This window comes from Rana temporaria, chromosome 3 (assembly GCF_905171775.1).
Source record: "Rana temporaria chromosome 3, aRanTem1.1, whole genome shotgun sequence".
Classification (NCBI taxonomy): domain Eukaryota; kingdom Metazoa; phylum Chordata; class Amphibia; order Anura; family Ranidae; genus Rana; species Rana temporaria.
The window spans coordinates 28874561-28895931 of record NC_053491.1 but is presented as its reverse complement, the minus strand read 5'-3'; the positions used below and the strand labels follow the sequence as shown (position 1 = coordinate 28895931).

Genomic DNA, 21371 nt, shown 5'->3' with positions numbered 1-21371 from the left:
GATGCTATTTTGGGACCATTGTCATTTATACAGCGATCAGTGCTATAAAAATGTACTGATTACTATGTAAATGACACAACAGGGAAGGGGTTAAACACTAGGCGGTGATCAAGGGGATAACTGTGTCCTAGGGAGTGATGCTAACTGTGGGGGGGCTGGGCTACCAGTGACACGACACTGATCACTACTCCCGGTGACAGGGAGCAATAGATCACTGTCCTGTCACTAGGCAGAACAGGGAAATGCCTTGTTTACACAGGCATCCCCCGTTTTGCAGCTCCCTGACACGATCGCATGCACCTGCCAGACATTGAGTCTGCGGGACCCACGGTCATGCTCACGAAGCTCACAACAGGCGTGCCCACGATTAAGGCCAGGTTCACACTGTCACGGCATGCAGTGCACAGCAGGGGTCCAGTGCATGCTGGTTCACCGGTTCAGGTCCGATTTCAGCCCAAATTTTGGGCTGAAATCGAACCTGAAACACACCAAAAAATGCAAGTGTTTTTCCGGCACACCTCACCGGACCCGCTGTGGAGATATGTGAACCGAGTCAGGACGCTCTCTATCTTGCAGATAGAAAAAGGAGCTGTGTGTTAGAGAGCGTCCTGACTCTCCCGTAGTCCAAGGGAGGGGGCGAGCACGATACTCCACACCAGGGAGAAAGCCTTGCATTACTGTGTGTAGTTACCGACAGACAGAATGACAGGAAGTGAGGATTTCTCAGAAGAAATAAGGACATTTAAAAGCAAAATCAAAGGATGAGGTAAGTGAAGGAGGACGGCACTAAGGTAAAGGAAGCTATTTAGGGATTTTTTTTTTACCTTTACAACCCCTTTTACCCCCCTGGCAGTATTCCAGAATCTGACTCGGGGGTTAGATTTTTATGCTACGATCGGTAACCCTGAGTCAGACTCGGGCTCGCCTCGCTGGATCCACAGGCTTGGTTTACTTACCTTGTCCCTGGATCCAGCGATGCCACCGCGCTGTGTGAGCGAGCGGGACCTCGCTCGATTCACACAGTGTCCTCATGTGCCGCTGATCTCCGTTTCCTGCGACGTTACGACGCACGGGAGCGGAGAACGGCGCCAAATTAAAAAAAGTAAACAAACACCTTACATACAGTATACTGTAATCTTATAGATTACAGTACTGTATGTAAAAAATACACACCCTCTTGTCCCTAGTGGTCTGCCCAGTGTCCTACATGTTCTTTTATATAATAAAAACTATTCTTTCTGCCTGAAAACTGTAGATTGTCCATAGCAACCAAAAGTGTCCCTTTATGTCAAAAATGGTTTTAGAGCAGCTAAAAAACAGCGATAATAAATTATAATCACTTGCAGAATTGTGCAATAGCGATTTGTGGGGAAATTCATAAAATAATAAAAGTAATGACAGCGACAATTCTGCAATTGAGCAAATTTCAGTGATTTTGAGTTGATTACATTATTGAATAATTTGTATTTATAATTATTTATTATTTTATCATTTATAATTTTGTTTTTAAAAAAATGTCATACCCGGGATGCCTACTAGACTCTTGTTTGGTCAGATTTAAGTGAGTTATTCCTAAGAATTACAGGCCTACAATATAAAACGCCAAATTTCCTTGCAAATAATGGTACCGCTTTCAGCATCTTTTTTCTGAAATAATCATACCGCCAGGGAGGTTAAGTGGTTAAGGCCACCTTGTAAAGTGGGTTGGATCCCTACTTTAAGTGGTTAGAGGAACCGTAGGGTTCCATGGTATCTGGGTTGAAAATAGCAGCTCTAATAAATGTTATTTTTGTACAAATGACCGGCAACAATGCTCCTTTCTTAGCCAGCACCTCAGTAGCACTGAACATCCTATGAAGACCCATGGCATGTGAGGTAATGCACCTTAAATAATGTATTGTCCTCCTTATTAGAGATCTGAGGTAACGTCTGCTGGTTCCATTTCTTTTCAAAGACGTGCAGCATGTAACAGACTCCTGTGTCTTGAGAAAGGTTTTCTAGCAGGGCTTTGGACAAGCAGCGGGAAAAGTTCTCCGCTCTCTATACATGCGGGAGCATTTTTTTTTTGTTAAAGCAAGCTTACAGGCAGTGAGAGAATTTGATAAATAATGTATTGTCTTTTGTCTTGCAGGAGCACTGGAGGGAGAGGCACAATCAGATCAGCTGTGGAAAGCTTACATAGCAAATCTAATAGGTTTGTAAATGAGATTTCTTTTTTGTTCATTTGTTTTGGCTGTGAGGCAGCTATTAATCTGCCGTGGTCTGAAATGGTGATGTTTGCCACTATAGGAATAGTTATCACTCAGTCCAATTCTCTCCCTGTCTGAGCTCTTCTTCCACACAACCTAATTTCACATTGGAGGAGCCGAGGCAACAGGCAGATAAAAGGAAAGACTATGAAATCTTTTTTTTATTTTTCCAGTTGCTGCGCCATTTTCAAATATGGTATTGTGCTGATATTTTAAAGGGCCATATAGACCATAGGAAGCATGGGCGTCCGCTCCATAGGGCAAGGGGGGTAATTTGCCCCCCCCCTTGAATCGCCAGGGAGAGCCAGGAGTAGGGCCGAACTGGCCCTGGGGCCGATTTAAGCGGTGACTGCATCGCTCCCCTCCCCTCTAGTTGTCCCTTATTTAGAGGGCCTGTCCCTCTTCTGGAATCAAATCCATTTGTCCCCCATTCCAAAAGGTTCCTCTTTTAGACCTGAAATAAATATACTGTCAATATAGTGTAGTGTTTCAGTCAAGGGAAAGGGGTGCTGTGTAATGTAAAGGGGTCCAGTGATGCAGGGTGCTGTGTAATGTAAAGGGGTCCAGTGATGCAGGGTGCTGTGTAATGTAAAGGGGGCCAGCCATGCAGGGTGCTGTGTAATGTAAAGGGGTCCAGTGATGCAGGGTGTTGTGTAATGTAAAGGGGGCCAGTGATGCAGGGTGCTGTGTAATGTAAAGGGGTCCAGTGATGCAGGGTGCTGTGTAATGTAAAGGGGTCCAGAGGTGCAGGGTGCTGTGTAATGTAAAGGGGTCCAGAGGTGCAGGGTGCTGTGTAATGTAAAGGGGTCCAGAGGTGCAGGGTGCTGTGTAATGTTAAGGGGGCCAGTGATGCAGGGTGCTGTGTAATGTAAAGGGGTCCAGAGCTGTGGGGTGCTGTGTAATGTAAAGGGGTCCAGAGGTGCAGGGTGCTGTGTAATGTAAAGGGGTCCTGAGGTGCAGTTGTGGAGAGAGGGATACACAGTAGTGACAAAGAGATATTGAAAGATGCAGGGGGCACAGTGGGGTGTTTTTACATTTTAACGTGGGGGGCGCCTTTAACCCCTGCTAGCGGTCGAAGAAAGGGTAAAATGCAACTGTGTATTGCCGCTGCGGATGCGCCCCCCTCTGAATTTTTTTTAGCGGATGCCCATGATAGGAAGCCATGATAATACACTTAGGCCCGGATTCACATACATCGGCGCATATTTATGCAGCCGTAGCGTATCTTCTTTGCGCTACGCCGACGCAGCGCAGAGAGGCAAGCACCGAATTCACAAAGCACTTGCCACCAAATCTGCACTGGGTTTCTTAGGCGTGAGTCGTCGTAAGTGGAAGTGGGCGTGAGCCATGCAAATGAGGCGTGACCCCATGCAAATGATGGGCCGAGCGCCATAAAGATACGAATAACGAACGACGAATGCGCCGCTCCGTGGACGCATCCAGTGCGCATGCTCAGAATCACGTCGGGAACTACTCCCTAAGATACGACGGATCACTGCCTACGACGTGAACGTAACCTACGCCTAGTCATATTCACGTACACTGTAAACGACAAAAGATACGACAGCTTGTGTTCCCTGGTCCATACCTTTGCATGGGTTGCACCTCATATATGGGGAATAACTTTACACCGGACGTACGACTTACGCAAACCGCATATATTATGCGCCGGGCGCAAGTACATTCGTGAATCGGCGTATCTCCCTCATTTGCATATGTGCATAGAAAATCAATGGGAGCGGCAAATGCGCCCAGCGTAAATATGCGCCCACGATACGACGGCGTAGCCAAGTTACGTCGGTCGGATGAAGCCTATTTTCAGGCGTATCTAGTTTTGTGGGCACGGCGCACAGATACGACGGCGCATATTTGCACTTACTCGGCGTATCTCGAGCTACATCGGCGTAAGTGCTTTGTGAATCCGGGCCTCACAATTTGGCCGATTGGCTCCCGCTGTGTACTGGGACCCGCGTGCTCCCAGAACACAACGGGGGGGGGGGGGACGGGAGGTGACGTCATGCCCACAGTCTGCCCGAGACTGTGTGGCCAGAAGTGAGTGCAAATGCCTGTCTTTAGACAGGTATCTGCACCCCCCTCCCCCTTGAAAGATGTCAAATTTGACACCGGAGGGGGGGAGAGTTCCGATCAGCGGGAGTTCCACTTTAGGGTGGAGCTCCGCTTTAAACCGAAAATGTTACAAACCGTACACACATATGCGGCGTCTGCTTTTTTTTCAAATATACATTTTATTGTTTTAAGAAAGAGTCAGGGAAAAATACAGAACAATACCATCATAACATCATACAGGGGTGCGTATAGGTAATTACAGCGCAAAACAGTTTGTTGTTTGTCTGGTATCTGTAATACATGACAGTGATAACGATACAATAATGACAGCCTATAGCGTGACTTCATTTGTCACTTGATATTCGCATCCTAAGTTATTGAGTTTGAAGTATTATAATTCCCCTTGGAATAAAATAAAAAAACTGTGGAGTCGTTCTGTCCCTGAATAGTAACAACATAAACAGAAGAACAGAAAAAATCAAAGAGGCAATCTGTATGATCCCGTGAAGAACATTCATAGCTAGATTCAGATAGATACGCCGTCGTAACTCTGAATCTACGCCGTCGTAAATTTAAGTGTATTCTGGAAACCAGATACGCTTAAATTCGGCTAAGATATGAGCGGCGTAAGTCTCCTACGCCGTCGTATCCTAGGGTGCATATTTTTGCTGGCCGCTAGGTTGCGCTTCAGTTGAGTTTGGCGTAGAATATGCAAATGACTAGATACGCCGATTCACGAACGTACGTGCGCCCGTCGCAATTAGTTACGCCGTTTACGTTAGAGATACGCCGGCGTAAAGATAAAGCTGCTCCCAAGGTGGCGCATCCCATGCAAGGTATAGACATCGGAACAGGCCTATCTTTTTACGTTGTTTGCGTAATGGTCCTTTCACACGTGCGGACCGTTTTTTAGATCAGTTTTTTGTCATCAGTTGATCCGTTTTTTCATCCGTTTTTCATCCGTTTTACATCCGTTTTTTATCAGTTGTCATCCGTTTTTCATCAGTTGTCATCCGTTTTTCATCCGTTTTTTCATCCGTTTTTTTTTTGTTAGAACTTTATTTTTATTACATATTTTGATGAAAAACGCATGTTAGCGGATCGGATGTTAAACGGATTGTCCGCTAACATCCGTTTTTCGTCCGTTCCATTTTTTTGACGGAAGAAAAATAGGGTTTTCTTCCGTTCAAAAAAATGGAGCTTAACGGAGACGGATGTTAACGGACGTTAGCGGATGCTCATCCGCTAACGTACGCTATCCCATTGGAAAGCATTGCAGTCCGTAAACGGACGTATGAAAAAACGGACGAACGGTCCGCACGTGTGAAAGGACCCTTAGTCGTACGCGAATCGGGCTTGACGTAATTTACGTTCACGTCGAAACGGCGTACTTAGGAGCAATGCACACTGGGATATGTCCACGGACGGTGCATGCGCCGTTCGTTAAAAACGTCAATCACGTCGGGTCACCAGTCATTTACATAAAACACGCCCCCCTGTTCCACATTTGAATTAGGCGCGCTTAGGCCGGCCCATTTACGCTACGCCGCAACTTAGGAGGCAAGTGCTTTGTGAATACAGCACTTGCCTCTCTAACTTACGGCGGTGTAGCGTATATGCCATACACTACGCCTGCCTAACGTTGCGCCTGCCTACATGAGCCGGTGATCGTTTCAGCACCCTTTTACTACTTGGCCATTTTGCCGGAAGGTGTGCAATCGGAATATTTTTGAGACGCCTACATGAATCTGGCTATTAGGCCGGATTCACACTAGTGCGTTGCGTTTTTGAGCTCTGTTTTCTTTGCCAAGTTTTCAATCAGCTGTTCAGCAGTTCCTTTACGTTTTAGCTGCAGATTTGATGACCTTGGAGAGGGGAGGGAAGTTTCGCCGCTGTTATTATGAGGGGGAACTCCACGCCAAATTTTAAATAAAAAAACGGCATGGGTTCCCCTCCATGAGCATACCAGGCCCTTTGGTCTGGTATGGATCCACACCAGACCCTTATTTAAACACGCAGCCCCGGCCGGTCAGGAAAGGGGGTGGGGACGAGCGAGCGCCCCCCCCCCCCCTGAACTGTACCAGGCCGCATGCCTTCAACATGGGGGGGTGGGTTCTTTGGGACAGGGGGGCACCCTGCGGCCCCCCCACCCCAAAGCACCCTGTCCCCATGTTGATGAGGACAGGGCCTCTTCCCGACAACCCTGGGCGTTGGTTGTTGGGGTCTGCGGGTGGGGGGCTTATCAGGATCCAGGAGCCCCCTTTAATATATATATATATATATATATATATATCGCAACAAGAAAGAAAATTAATAATACAAATAATAAAAAAAGAACAATATTTGAGTGGTTAGAAGAGAGAGATAGCATAGACATAAAATAATAATTTTATCAACTCCATTACAGTGGATCGTATGGTCAGTGAATTTCTGCGTTATTGTTCTGTCGTCCAAAAATGCAATAGCAGTGGGCAGGCCCAAAAGATGTGGTGCAACGTTCCCATGTCTGTCTGGCATCTTCAGCACCTGTCAGAGGTATTTGGGAAGAACTTGTGTAGTAGCTGGGGTGTTCGGTACCACCTGGTCAGAATCTTATAGTTAGATTCTTGGATCTTCGTACATATGGATGATTTTAAGGAGAATCTAATGATGGCTTGTTTTTGGGCAACAGTGAAGGGGTGCTGTGAGGCCTCGTACACACGACAGAGATTCTCGGCAGAATTCGCCGAGAAACTCGGTCAAAACCCGGATTCTGCCGAGAATCTCTGTCGTCTGTACAGTTTTGGCTCGATGGAGCCGCCGAGGAGCTCGACGAGAAAATAGAGAACATGTTCTCTATTTTCTCGTTGGCCGCATTGTTCTATAGGAGAAGGCGGCCCGCCGAGCTCCTCGGCGGCTTCATCCCAAAACGAGACGAGGAACTCGACGTGCCAAGCACGTCGAGTTCCTCTGTCGTGTGTACGGGGCCTGAGTCATTCTCCCATTTCTGTATGAAGGGCAGGTTTGGTAGGTCTGCCAGGTAGTTGATCAGAGCGTACGTTTTAGATAGTACATGTGGTAATGCCTCCCTCTTCCTACAGTAGTCTTCGAAGGTTGCTTGGGAACGTCTGAAATGGGTCGGGTTGGCTATCCAGTGTAAAAAATGATGCAGCCTTAGTGCCTGCCGGAAGGGGAGTCGGAAGTGTCCAGTATTACTCGGCAGTGTTTGTATGGAGGGCCACTTATTGCCATCTAAGAAGTGTGAAGCACAGTCTTTTCCTGAGATCAGAAGCGTCTCATATTCTGGTTGTTCCACTCCTGGGGGGAACGCCGGGTTCCCCAGGATTGGGAAAAGAGGGGACCCACTAGTGGAGAGGGCTGCCGCGCGTAAGATCTTTGATCCTATGCGGAGAGTATTACCTATTAGAGGGTGAGAGGTCAAAACCGATGGTAACTGGTCATAGCACCACGTGGCCCCTTTCAGCGGGACAGTAGTCTGGGTTTGCTCTAGTTGTGTCCAGAGTTTATCATATAGTGTATAACCATCTTCTGAAATTCGAATAGAATAGAAAAGAATAACAAACAGCATAGAATAGAAACAATATAACCATTTAAAGGGGTTGTAAAAGTTAAAGTTTGTTTTTTATTTTCAAAATAGGTTCCTTTAAGCTAGTGCATTGTTGGTTCACTTACCTTTTCCTTCAATTTCCCATCTAAATGTTTTTTTTTCTTTGTTTTCTTTGTCTGAATTTCTCACTTCCTGTTTCTCCTCAGTAAGCTGTTCTGGCTGACTAATCCCTGTTCGGATGATGGGGGCAAGCTTACTGAGGAGAAACAGGAAGTGAGAAATTCAGACAAAGAAAAAAAACATATGAGAAGGGAAATCGAAGGAAAAGGTAAGTGAACCAACAATGCACTAGCTTAAAGGAACCTATTTAGAAAATAAAAAACGAACCTTTACAACCCCTTTAACCACTTGAGACCCGCGCTATTGACAAAAGACCTCAACAGCGCGGCTCTCAAGTGCCAAGTGGACGCCTTTGGATGTCTTTTAAAATGCATTACCCGCGCCCGCCTCATGGGGGCGCGCAGCAGGTAAACACTGTCCCGGTGCATCGATGAAGAGCCGATACGTGTACCTGGCGGCCGCGATGTCCGCCGGGTACACGCGATCGTCAGTAACACAGCAGGGATGTGGAGCTCTGTGTGTAATCACAGAGCTCCACGTGCTGTCAGAGGAGAGGAGACCGATCTGTGTCTCTTGTACATAGGGACACAGCATCGGTCACCTCCCCCAGTCACCCCCCTCCCCCCACACAGTTAGAACACACCCAGGATACATATTTAACCCCTTCCTCACCCCCTAGTGTTAACCCCTTCCCTGCCAGTCACATTTATACAGTAATTAGTGCATTTTTATAGCACTCATCGCTGTATAAATGTGAATGGTCCCAAATTTGTGTCAAAAGTGTCTGATACGTCCGCCGCAATATCGCAGTCCCAATAAAAATTGCATATCGCCGCCATTACTAGTAAAAAAAATAATAATAAAAATGAATTATAATTCTGTTCCCCATTTTGTAGGCGCTATAACTTTTGCGCAAACCAGTCGCTTATTGCGATTTTTTTTTTTTTTTTTTTACAAAAATACGTCGAAAAATACGTATCGGCCTTAACTGAGAAAAAAAATATTTTTTTTAAAAAAAAAATTGGGATATTTATTATAGCAACAAGTAAAAAATATATATATATTTTTTAAATTGTCGCTCTTTTTTGTTTATAGCGCAAAAAATAAAAACCGCAGAGGTGATCAAATACCACCTCTGAAAATATGACAAGACCAAGATGGGCTAAAATAGCATGCCCATCTTCCTGTTCTAATGCTGCGTACACACGACTGTTTTTCATGACGAGAAAAATGCAATTTTTTTAATTGATCGTGAAAAACAGTCATGTGTAGGCTTCAGAGCATTTTCTGGACGAGAAAAATGCCCGTTAAAAATTTAGAACCTGCTCTATTTTTTCTCGTCGTTTTTCACGTCGTGAAAAACGGTCGTGTGTACGCTTTAACGAGTGGGGGAAAAAACACGGATGCTCAGAAGCAAGTTATGAGATGGAGGCGCTCGTTCTGTCCGACCGTTGTACATGTTGTACGTCACCACGCTTTGCTAGAGCATTTTTTTTCACGAACGTGTGTATGCAAGGCAGGCTTGAGAGGAATCACGACAAATCAGGTCGAGAAAAACATTGGGCTAGATTCAGCAATGATTTACGCCGGCGTATCTATAGATACGCCGCGCAAATTCAAAGCTGCGCCGGCGTATCTTTTTTCTGTATTCAGAAAGCAAGATACGCCGACATTAGCCTAAGATCCAACTGGCTTAAGTCTCTTACACCGTCGTATCTTAGGGTGCATATTTATGCTGGCCGCTAGGTGGCGCTTCAGTAGTTTTCGGCGTAGAATATGCAAATTACCTAGATACGCTGATTCACAAATTTACGTACGCCCAGCGCTATTTTTTTACGTCGTTTACGTTAGGCTTTTTCAGCGTAAGGTTGCTCCTGCTATTAGGAGGCGTACGCAATGTTAAGTATGGACGTCGTTGCCGCGTCAAATTTTTGAATTTTTTACGTCGTTTGCGTAAGTCGTTCGCGAATAGGGCTGGACGTAATTTACGTTCACGTCGAAACCAATGACATCCTTGCGGCGTACTTCGGAGCAATGCACACTGGGAAATTCCACGGACGGAGCATGCGCCGCTCGGGAAAAACGTCAATCACGTCGGGTCACCAAGAATTAACATAAAACACGCCCCCTCATCCTCATTTGAATTACGCGCGCTTACGCCGGCCCCATTTACGCTACGCCGCTGTAACTTAGAAGGCAAGTGCTTTGTGAATACAGCACTTGCCTCTCTAACTTACGGCGGCGGAACGTGAACAATGCGCGCCCCTACCTAAATCTAGCCCATTGTTTTTTTGCATGACATGAAAAATGGTCGTGTGTACGTGGCATAACTCCGAAATGGAAAGAGAAGGCAGAATCAAACGACCTTCCTTTCTGTTCCAACACAGAAAAAGACCGGAACGAGACAGAGACTACGTAGGTATTCTGAACGTTGGAAAATCTCTGTGCAATCTCTGTGCAATGATGAACAGTTCCTGTTATCTCTTTTTTATCTCATAGTCAAAATCCCAAATGTCCTGATACTTGCATTGGGTTTTTGAATCAAGCTGTTACTAGTAAGAAGTGGAGTTGAGTCAGGTAGGGAGAAATGAAAGGAAGCTCTGCGAGTGGTCCTAATGAGGAAGGATGGCAATTCTTTGCTGGGTACTCCTGTCCCATATTCCCTTGGCTCTTTTTTTTTTTTTATAAAAACAGAATCCCCACTGGATCTCAAACATTTATGTGAAAGTCATTTTTGATGTGACTTTAATGCCGCGTACACACAACGTTTTTCTCGACGTGATTTGTCGTGATTCCTCTCAAGCCTGCCTTGCCTACACACGTTCGTGAAAAAAAATGCTCGAGCAAAGCGCGGTGACGTACAACACGTACGACGGCACTATAAATGTGAAGTTCCATTCGCATGGCGCTACCCTTCGGGCTGCTTTTGCTAATTTCCCTGTCTCATAACTTGCTTCTGAGAATGCACGTTTTTTTCCCCCTCGTTAAAGCGTACACACAACCATGTTTCACGACTTGATAAAGAACGACGAGAAAAAATAGAGCAGGTTCTAAAAAAAATTCTGGCATTTTTCTCGTCGAGAAAAATGCTCTGGAGCCTACACACGACCGTTTTTCACGACCAATTTAACCACTCGCTTACTGGGCACATATACCCCCTTCTGTCCAGGCAAAATTTCAGCTTTCGGCATTGCGCCACTTTAACTGACAATTGTGCGCTCGTGCGACATGGCTCCCAAACATAATTTACGTCCTTTTTTCCCCCACAAATAGAGCTTTCTTTTAGTGGTATTTCATCACCTCTGCGTTTTTTATTTTTTGCGCTATAAACAAAAGAAGAGTGAAAATTTTGAAAAAAACACAATATTTTTAACTTTTTGCTATAATAAATATCCAATTTTTTTCTCAGTTTAGGCCGATGCGTATTCTTCTACATATTTTCGGTAAAAAAATAAATAAAATCGCAATAAGCGTATAGTGATTGGTTTGCGCAAAAGTTATAGGCGCTCCAGATGACGTCGGATGACGAAACCGGTCGAGGAAACAGGCGGCTGTCACTACACACTTCCGAAAATTGTCTTTTTACATCGCTTGTTTAATCTGCCTAAATTGTGAGTACCTATTTTTAGTAATAAAGGCAAACGTTTTTAAATGGTATCACACTATTGGGATTCCTCTCTTTTTGCATATGAGCTAATATTGATAAACTCAGCAGGAACACAGGGGGACAAGAAACTGCCAGAGTGCCCGCACAGGGCATACACTGTGAAGGCTTTTTCACCCCAAGAGGGGGTGGAGGATCTGGTGAGTGCGGGCCACATAAGAGCACAACAGAAGGAGTCACTGTGTGGAACACGTTAACAGCGCTGTACTTGGCACAAAGCACTTTCTATTATGCAACATCCAGCACTTTGTTAAGAGATCACAGTTGCACATGGACTTTTTTCATATATAGCACTTTTCACGTGCACTTTTGTATTTTGTTTTTAAACTAATCTTTCATTACTTATTTATATTTATAATTTTATTTCCATAACATTAATGGTCATTTTAGAGCACGCCTCTAATAAGATATTTTTTATTAATATTTTTTATGTTTATATTCACACACTAAGAATTTGTTAGGTTGGGGCCAACTCTACTACCATTTTAATACATCTAGCAAAAGTTATAGTGCCTACAAAATAGGGGACAGAATTATGACATTTTTTAATTTATTTTTTTACTAGTAATGTTGGCGATCTGCGATTTTTATTGGGACTGCGACATTATGGCGGACACATCGGACACCTTTGAAACATTTTTAGGACCATTCACATTTATACAGCGATTAGTGCTATAAATATGACAATATATATTATATAATTTACTGTATAAATGTGACTGACAAGGAAGGGGTTAACACTAGGGGGCGAGGAAGGGGTTAAGTGTGTTCCCTACTAGTGATTCTAACTGTGGGGACTGACTGGGGAAGGTGACCGATCTGTGTCCTTATGTACAAGGGACACAGCATCGCTCTCCTCTCCCTGACAGGACGCGGATCTCTGTATACACACACAGATCCACTTCCTTGTCTGTGTAACGGCCGATCGCGGGTGACTGGCGGACATCGCGGCCTCCAGGCACGCGCATCAGCACCCCAGTGGCCGGAGGAGCCGAGGAAGTCAATAGACGTTCTCCCGGCATTTGAGAGCCACCTTGTGGCCGTCATTTGTCTATGGCCCCGGTTCCAAGTAGTTAAAAAATGGCATTTTTCTCGTCATGAAAAACGGTCGTGTGTACGCGGCGTAAGAAGTGGAGTTGAGTTAGGTAGGGAGAAATGAAAGGAAGCTCTGCAAGTGGTCCTAATGAGGAAGCTGGCTTGATTGCTGGCTAATCCTGTCCCATATTCCCTTGGCTCTTTTTTTTTTTTTATAAAAGTAGAATCCCACTGGATCTCATACACATTTATGGTAAAGTCATTTTTGATGTGACTTTTACATGTTTGGTCTGAAATTTTTTCATGAATTATAGATTTTTGTTTTAGGTTTAACCACTTCCCGCCCGGTCAACAGTAAATAGATGTCCGGGAAGTGGTTGTGTTATCCTGACTGGACGTCTATTGATGTCCAGCCGGATAACAAGTTGGCGCGCGCCCGTGGGGGCGCGCAGCATGGCGATCGGTGATGCGGGGTGTCAGTCTGACACCCTGCATCTCCGATCTCGGTAAAGAGCCTCCGGCAGAGGCTCTTTACCACATGATCAGCTGTGTCCAATCACGGCTGATCACGATGTAAACAGGAAGAGCCGTTGATCGGCTCTTCCTCACCGCGTCTGACAGACGCGAGTAGAGGAGAGCCGATCGGTGGCTCTCCTGACAGGGGTGGTTCGCGCTGATTGTTTATCAGCACAGCCCCCCTAGGATGCCCACACTGGACCACCAGGGAAGGGGGCAACATGTACATCCCACCATGGCCATTCACATGTAGAAAAAATAAGCACAATAGATGCCAATCAGTGCCCACAAATGGGCACCTACTGGCAAAAATTAGTAAATAAACAAGTGATGCCATCAGTGCCACCCCTCAGTGTCCATCAGTGCCACCTCTCAGTGCCCATCCATGCCCAGTGACCACCTATCAGTGTCCATCTGTTCCACCCATAAGTACCCAACAGTGCCACCCGTAAGTACCTATAAGTGCCCATCAGTGCCGCATACCAGCGCCGCCTATCAGTGCCCATCAGTGCCGCCTATCAGTGCCCATCAGTGCTGCCCATCAGTGCCACCTCATCATCAGTGCCGCCATATCAGTGCCCGTAATTGAAGAAGAAAACGTACTTATTTACAAAAAAAATGTACAGAAAAAAATAAAAACGTTATTTTTTTTTCAACATTTTCAGTCTTTTTTTTGTTGCGCAAAAAAAAAAAAATGCAGAGGTGATCAAATACCACCAAAAGAAAGCTCTAATTGTGGGAAAATTAAAAAAAAAATGGGTACAGTGTAGCACGACCGCGCAATTGTCATTCAAAGTGCGACAGCGCTGAAAGCTGAAAATTGGCTTGGGCAGGAAGGTGCGTAAGTGCCCGGTATGGAAGTGGTTAAGGCAGAAAGTGAAGCTCTCAGAACATCATCTGGCGAGAGTAGAAATGAGGTAGGTATGGAGGGGCAGATGTATCCTCCAGAAGGACGGGGGACTTTTACTCGTCTTTTGTAGTGCTAATGTTGAGCCTGTCATGCGAGAAAGGAAAGAATCAACTAGGTGATCCATGAGTGGTAGTGGGAACTTTTAGCATTGACCAGCCAGTCTAATCTTTTCAGAGACTTTGGGCCAGATTCACAGAAGAAATACGCCGGAGTATCTACTGATACTCCGGCGTATTTTCAAATTTGCTGCGTCGTATCTTTAGTTTGAATCCTCAAACCAAGATACGACGGCTTCTGGCTTCGATCCGATAGGCTTCGTACACCTTCGGATCGTAGGTGCAATACTTTGGCGTCCGCTGGGTGGAGTTTGCGTCGTTTTCCGCGTTGAGTATGCTAATTAGCTTTTTCCGGCGATCCACGAAGGTACGCGCGGCCGTCGCATTCTCTTACGTCGCCGCTAGTCGGCTTTTCCCGGCGTATAGTTAAAGCTGCTATTTCTTGGCCTATATTTAGACTTGCCATGTTAAAGCGGAGTTCCGGCCACAAATTGAAAAAAAAAAACTTTTTAAATATAAATACCCCTGTAATACACAAGCTGAATGTATTTTACTACAGTTAGTCTGTAAAATAAGGTCCATTTTGTTAGGTTGTTACAGCATTTAGACACTTTATAAAACAGAAATTGACTGGGGCCATCTTAAGTGTGGGCATCATGAAGCCAGACTGTACGACTTCCTGGATTTCAGCCTCGCACATGCTCAGTGCTGTACAAGCAGTGTAATGGTTTCAGATCAGTTTTCAATAGCAACGGGAGTGTCAGAGGAAGTTACCGCCCCTTATCTATGCAAAGCAAACCTCTCCTCCCCTCCTCCCCTCCTCCCCTCCTCCTTCCAGGAACCAGTAAATATAATAAATAATTTGTTCCTGTGCAGATATATCTACATAACAAGATGATATATCTCTCTTGTTATATATGTGGTGTGTATACATATACCAGACATGTGCACTGTCAATAAATTAATTTTGTTAGTGCAGTGATGTTAGTGCGGTGATGTTAGTGCGGTGATGTTAGTGCGGTGATGTTAGTGCCGTGATGTTAGTGCGGTGACAGTGCGGTGACAGTGCGGTGACAGTGCGTTGATGTTAGTGCGGTGACAGTGCGGTGATGTTAGTGCGGTGACAGTGCGGTGATGTTAGTGCGGTGATGTTAGTGCGGTGACAGTGCGGTGATGTTAGTGCGGTGACAGTGCGGTGATGTTAGTGCGGTGACAGTGCGGTGATGTTAGTGCGGTGACAGTGCGGTGACAGTGCGGTGATGTTAGTGCGGTGACAGTGCGGTGACAGTGCGGTGATGTTAGTGCGGTGACAGTGCGGTGACAGTGCGGTGATGTTAGTGCGGTGACAGTGCGGTGACAGTGCGGTGATGTTTGTGCGGTGACAGTGCGGTGACAGTGCGGTGATGTTAGTGCGGTGATAGTGCGGTGACAGTGCGGTGATGTTAGTGCGGTGACAGTGCGGTGACAGTGCGGTGATGTTAGTGCGGTGACAGTGCGGTGACAGTGCGGTGATGTTAGTGCGGTGACAGTGCGGTGATGTTAGTGCAGAGTGGGGAGAGGTACAGATGATCAGGCATACAGAGCACATCTCGGTCTGTGTAGATCTGTATGTGAGTACAGTGATCATAGTACAGCCCCGCCTCCCTGCACTAGACTTGTAACACACAGTGCAGAGCTCTGTTTCTATGTACAGGGAGGCGGGGCTGTACAGGGAGGCGGGGCTGTACTACGCTCGGTGCTCTCACATACAGATCTATCAGACAGAGTGAGACTCGCTCTCTCTGCCTGATGATCTGTATCTCCGTGCACCGGAGACAGATGGCAGGTGGTGGAGGGAGGAGGACGGGGGCGGCGGTGACGGACGGGTGGAGGAGCTAGGACGGGGGCGGTGCTAGGACGGGGGCGGTGCTAGGACGGGTGGAGGAGCTAGGACGGGGGAGGAGTTGGAGAGGGAGAAGAGGAAGGACACCACCTCTATGGGCGGCACTGCCCTCCCTCCCTCCCGCCCCCCGAGATGTTCATCCACGGCTGCGATGTTCAGCCCAGCCTGGGGATGAGAACACACATATCCCAGGAGGCATAGCAGCGCTGGATGCGGCGGGGGGGGGCCATTCCGCCGCGGCGGGGGAATAAGAGACTCACAGATAAAAACGTGAGTTTTTAAAAGACAAAAATAAAACATCCCAAATGTATTTAAGGGGGCAGTGTAAAAACGAATGCAAAGAAGTTGTAAAATAGGGTGGAACTCCGCTTTAAAGTATGGCCGTCGTTCCCGCTTCGAATTTTATTCATTTATTTTTTTTGCATAAGTTGTCCGTGAATAGGAAAGGACGTAACTCACGTCGACGTTCAAAAAATTACATTGCAAACGTCATTTCGCGCAAAGCACAGCGGGAAATTTCAAAACGGAGCATGCGCAGTACGTTCGGCGCGGGAACGCGCCTAATTTAAATGATCCACGCCCCATTTGAATTAGGCGGGCTTGCGCCGGAGGGATTTACGATACGCCGCCGCAACTTTACAGGCAAGTGCTTTGTGAATCAAGCACTTGCCCGTAAAACTTGCGGCGGTGTAACGTAAATGCGATACGTTACACTGCCGCAAATGTCTGTGAATCTGGCCCTTTGTTGTTTTCAGCCAGTCTGAATAGAATTATTATCATGCAATGAGAGGGGAACAGTACAATCAATTCACTAAGAAGCATGAGTTATTGTAGCTGCATTTATTACTTTCTGAAATATAATTTTTTAATCAAAACCTTCAATTCACAAATATTGCGTTAGTGTGCAGTCATTATTTTTACATGATTATTTAATCACTGAAAGCTTCTATTTCTCAAGATTCGTTGTTTTATCTCATACACTGCTTTTTTTTTTTTATCTTCACCCCAGATGGCTCCTTTTTCCCCAATGCAAAACACACCCAAAGACTCATGAATTAATCTTTGTGAAAATTACTGTAAAAAAAACACAAAAATGAAAAGATAAAATGTATGCACTGTAAATCTTTGTAATTATTCTTTTAGTAAATAGAAAACTGCATTTTTGATCATAAGAAATAACAAATATTGCATATATCCTGCTTTAATAAATTGACAAGAATGACTGTGCGGTGCTACAAAGCAGAAAGTAACATTTTACATATATAATGAGTAAAAGAGACACAAAAAACTTGGGGCCAGATTCAGGTAGAATCGGCTAACTCTGCAGCGGCGTAACGTATCTCATTTACGTTACACCGCCGCAAGTTTTACGGGCAAGTGCTTGATTCACAAAGCACTTGCCTGTAAAGTTGCGGCGGCGTAGCGTAAATCCGCTCGGCGCAAGCCCGCCTAATTCAAATGGGGCGTGGATCATTTAAATTAGGCGCGTTCCCGCGCCAAACGTACTGCGCATGCTCCGTTTTGAAATTTCCCACTGTGCTTTGCGCGAAATGACGTTGCAATGTAATTTTTTGAACGTCGATCATTTAAATTAGGCGCGTTCCTGCGCTGAACGTACTGCTCCGTCCCTAAAATTTCCCGACGTGCATTGCGCTAAATGACGTCGCAAGGACGTCATTGGTTTCAACGTTAATGTAAATGGCGCCCAGCGCCATTCACGGACGACTTACACAAACGACGTGAAATTTCAAATTTCGACGCGGGAACGACGGCCATACTTAACATTGGCTAGACCACCTAGAGGGCAGCTTTATCTTTACGACGCGTATCTCTATGGAAACAACGTAAATTTACAGCAACGGGCAAAGCGTAAGTTTGTGAATCGGCGTAACTAGTCATTTGCATATTCTACGCCGACCGCAATGGAATCGCCACCTAGTGGCCGGCCAAGAATTGCAGCCTAAGATCCGACGGTGTAAGTCACTTACACCTGTCGGATCTTAGGGAGATCTATGCGGAACCTGATTCTATGAATCAGGCGCATAGATACGACCTTTGTATCTCAGAGATACGACGGCGTATCAGGAGATACGCCGTCGTATCTCTTTTATGAATCTGGCCCTTGATGCGCATGAGGTTGATTTACTAAAGCTTAAAGAGGTTGTAAACCTTCGTGTTTTTTCACCTTAATGCATCCTATGCATTAAAGCGGAGGTACACACAAAAAGTGAAACTCTGCTTTTCGGAGCCCTCCCCCCTCCGGTGTGACATTTGGCACCTTTCAGGGGGGAGGGGGGTGCAGATACCTGTATAATACAAGTATTTGCACCCATTCCGGGAGTCACTCCCCTTATACCCCTCCCCCGCTGTCTTCTGGGAAACACACTGGTCCCTGGAGACAACGGGGACCAGTAAGGACGCGCCACACGACTCGTGCATGCGCAGTAGGGAACCAGGCAGTGAAGCCGCAACGCTTCACTTCCTGATTCCCTCACCGAGGATGGAGACGGGCACAGCTTCAGCTGCCGACATCGCATGCACCATGGACAGGTAAGTGTCCATTTATTAAAAGTCAGCAGCTGCAGTATTTGTAGCTGCTGGCTTTTAATATTTAGGTGGACCTCCGCTTTAAGGAGAAAAAATACCTTGCAGTCACCGCTCCCCCCCCCCCCCGTGCCCCGATTTTACTTACCTGAGCCCCGAATCTCCGTGGGCGCGATCCCACGTTGCTTTCACCCAGCTCTTGTCGGCTCTTCATTGGATGAATGATAGCAGCGCAGCCATTGGCTCCCGCTGCTGTCAATCAAATCAATGGCGTGGCGCTTCGCCCGCAAGGTAACCCCCTCGGGAGAGAGCTTCCCAGAGGGGGCCAGTTCTTGTGGGGAGGAGCCACGAGAGCCACCGTGGGACCCCAGAAGAGGAGGATCAGGGCCACTGATAAAAAACAAACAAAAAAAAAATGAACCCATAGTATCCCTTTAAGGCTGCATTCACACTACAGGGTTTTGAATCTAGGGGAAGATTTGCTGTGGATCTGCTCGCGATTTGACAGCGCCGAGGTGTGAATGACAAAACGCGGGACTCGAGATGCTATTCATTTGAATTACACATCAAAACGCGGTGAGGGTTTACCGCGATTGTCGCACGATAAAACGTGCTGCAATCGCAGCAACCCTCATCGCGGAACGCATGTCACCCAAAAATAGTTCAGGAGCTACTTTGGGGCAACATGCGTCCCTTGATGCAGGTTGGCATGATTGCAGTGCGACAATTGCGGCAGACCCACACCGCAATGTGGTGTTATTCAAATGAATGGCATCTCGAATGCGAGTCCCGCGTTTTGTCATTCACACCTCGGCGCTGTCGAATAACGAGCACATCCGCGACAAATTTGCCCGTGTTTCAAAACGCTGTAGTGTTAATGGAGCCTAAGGCTCCATTCACACTGCGGCGTTCAGTTTTGCTGGCAGAATCGCTGCGATTCATAAACACCGAAAATGTGGGACGCCATTGCGATCCCTACTGTTTTGAATAGCACCAAATTGCGGCGATTTTTTGCCACGATTGCCGCCCGACGAACCGCAGTAAAATCATGGTAAAACGCACAAACAGAATCGCAGGATGCTCACAAGAAGTTCTTGTATTTCTTTTAGGTGTGGGGCATCCTGCGATTCTGTTTGCACGTTTTTACTGTGATTCATTGGGCAACAATCGTGCTGCGATTTGGCGCCATTCAAAATAGCTAGGATTGCAAGGGCGTCCCTTGCTTTGCAGCGTTTCTGAGACCCGTTTCCTGATTGGCCGAAAGGAGAAGCTACGCTGGCTGCCGGGAGGAGGAGGGAGGAGATGCGAGGAGAGGAGACTAGAGGCGGCTTCTAGGCTTTGTGAGGCCTTAGGCAAATCTGAGACATGATTCCCCACTCACATCCATAATGAGAAAAATTATTCAAACGATAAAAATGAACTGTATAAATTGCATGTATTAAGAGTTTTAAATTATATGAACTATGGGCGAGATTCTCAAAGGGCTTACGACGGCGCAACGCCATTTGCGCCGTCGTAAGTCCTAATCTGGCCCGGCGTATCTATGCGACTGATTCTTAGAATCAGTTACGCATAGATATCCATTAGATCTGACAGGCGTAAGGCTCTTACGCTGTCAGATCTTAGATGCATTTTTTTTTCCCGCCGCTAGGTGTCGCCGACGTCGTTTTCCCAGTTGTCTATGCAAATTAGCTATTTACGCGAGATTCCCGAACGTACGCGCGGTCGACGCAGTGAATTTACGACGTTTCCGTAGCTTTTGCGTCGAAATTTAAAAAAGTATGTTGTTTGCGTAAGTCGTCCGTGAATGGCGCTGGACGCCATTTACTCTAACGTCGAAACCAATGACGTCCTTGCGACGTCATTTAGCGCAATGCACGTCGAGAAAATTTTAGGGACGGCGCATGCGCAGTACGATCGGCGCGGGAACGCGCCTAATTTAAATGATCCACGCCCCCTACCTGGATCATTTGAATTAGGCGGGCTTGCGCCGGAGAATTTACGCTATGCCGCCGCAACTTTACAGGCAAGTGCTTTGTGAATCAAGCACTTGCCCGTAAAACTTGCGGCCGCATAACGTAAACGAGATACGTTGGGGCCGCATAGTTTAACGACGATCTACGAGAATCTGGCCGTATGAATTCACCATTTATAGAACTTTCTCTAACCAATTCTTTAGGCAAATTAGGCGGCCACGAGGCCCCTGTGGGGGCGAGGCCTAAAGCGACCGCCTAATTTGCCTAATTAGAGAGCCGCCTCTGGAGGAGATGCAGGGAAAGCTAGCTGGCTGCCCATCCATCGCCCGACGAGAAGCTACGCTGGCCACCGGGAGGAGGAGGAGATGCAAGGAGAGGAAACGCAGGGGAAGCCGGTCGCCCTGAGGGAAGCTGGGGTAAGTTTTGCGGCTGGGTGACCGACTGACCCGGGGGGGGGGGGGGGGTGTGCGGGTGATATTTCTTTGGAGGGGGGGGGGTTGTCAAACACAGCCAGCCAGCCAGCCACCCCCCCAACAAAAATATCACCCGCACCCCCCCCCCCCCCCAGGTCGGTCAGTCACCCAGCCGCAACACTTACCCCAGCTTCCTGGGCTATACACCATAAAACTCCCCTATATTTGCGAAAATTAAAAGCTATATTTTGGGCCAGATTCACTTAGAATCGCGGCGGCGTAACGTATCCTACATACGTTACACCGCCGCAATTTTTCATCGCAAGTGCCTGATCCACCAAGCACTTGCGATGAAAACCACGCCGGCGGCCTCCGGCGCAAGGCGGGCCAAT

At 46.6% G+C, this 21371-nt stretch overlaps 1 protein-coding gene across 2 annotated transcripts in view; it reads left to right on the top strand.

Annotated features, from left to right (window-relative positions):
• Positions 1 to 21371, top strand: part of ST8SIA2 (ST8 alpha-N-acetyl-neuraminide alpha-2,8-sialyltransferase 2) — a 510945-nt gene that overhangs the window by 280602 nt on the left and 208972 nt on the right. For both annotated transcript variants that reach the window (XM_040342364.1, XM_040342363.1), the window contains exon 2: positions 2132 to 2194. In XM_040342364.1, coding sequence (XP_040198298.1) covers positions 2132 to 2194 — 63 coding nt within the window. The remainder of the gene's footprint in view (positions 1 to 2131; positions 2195 to 21371) is intronic.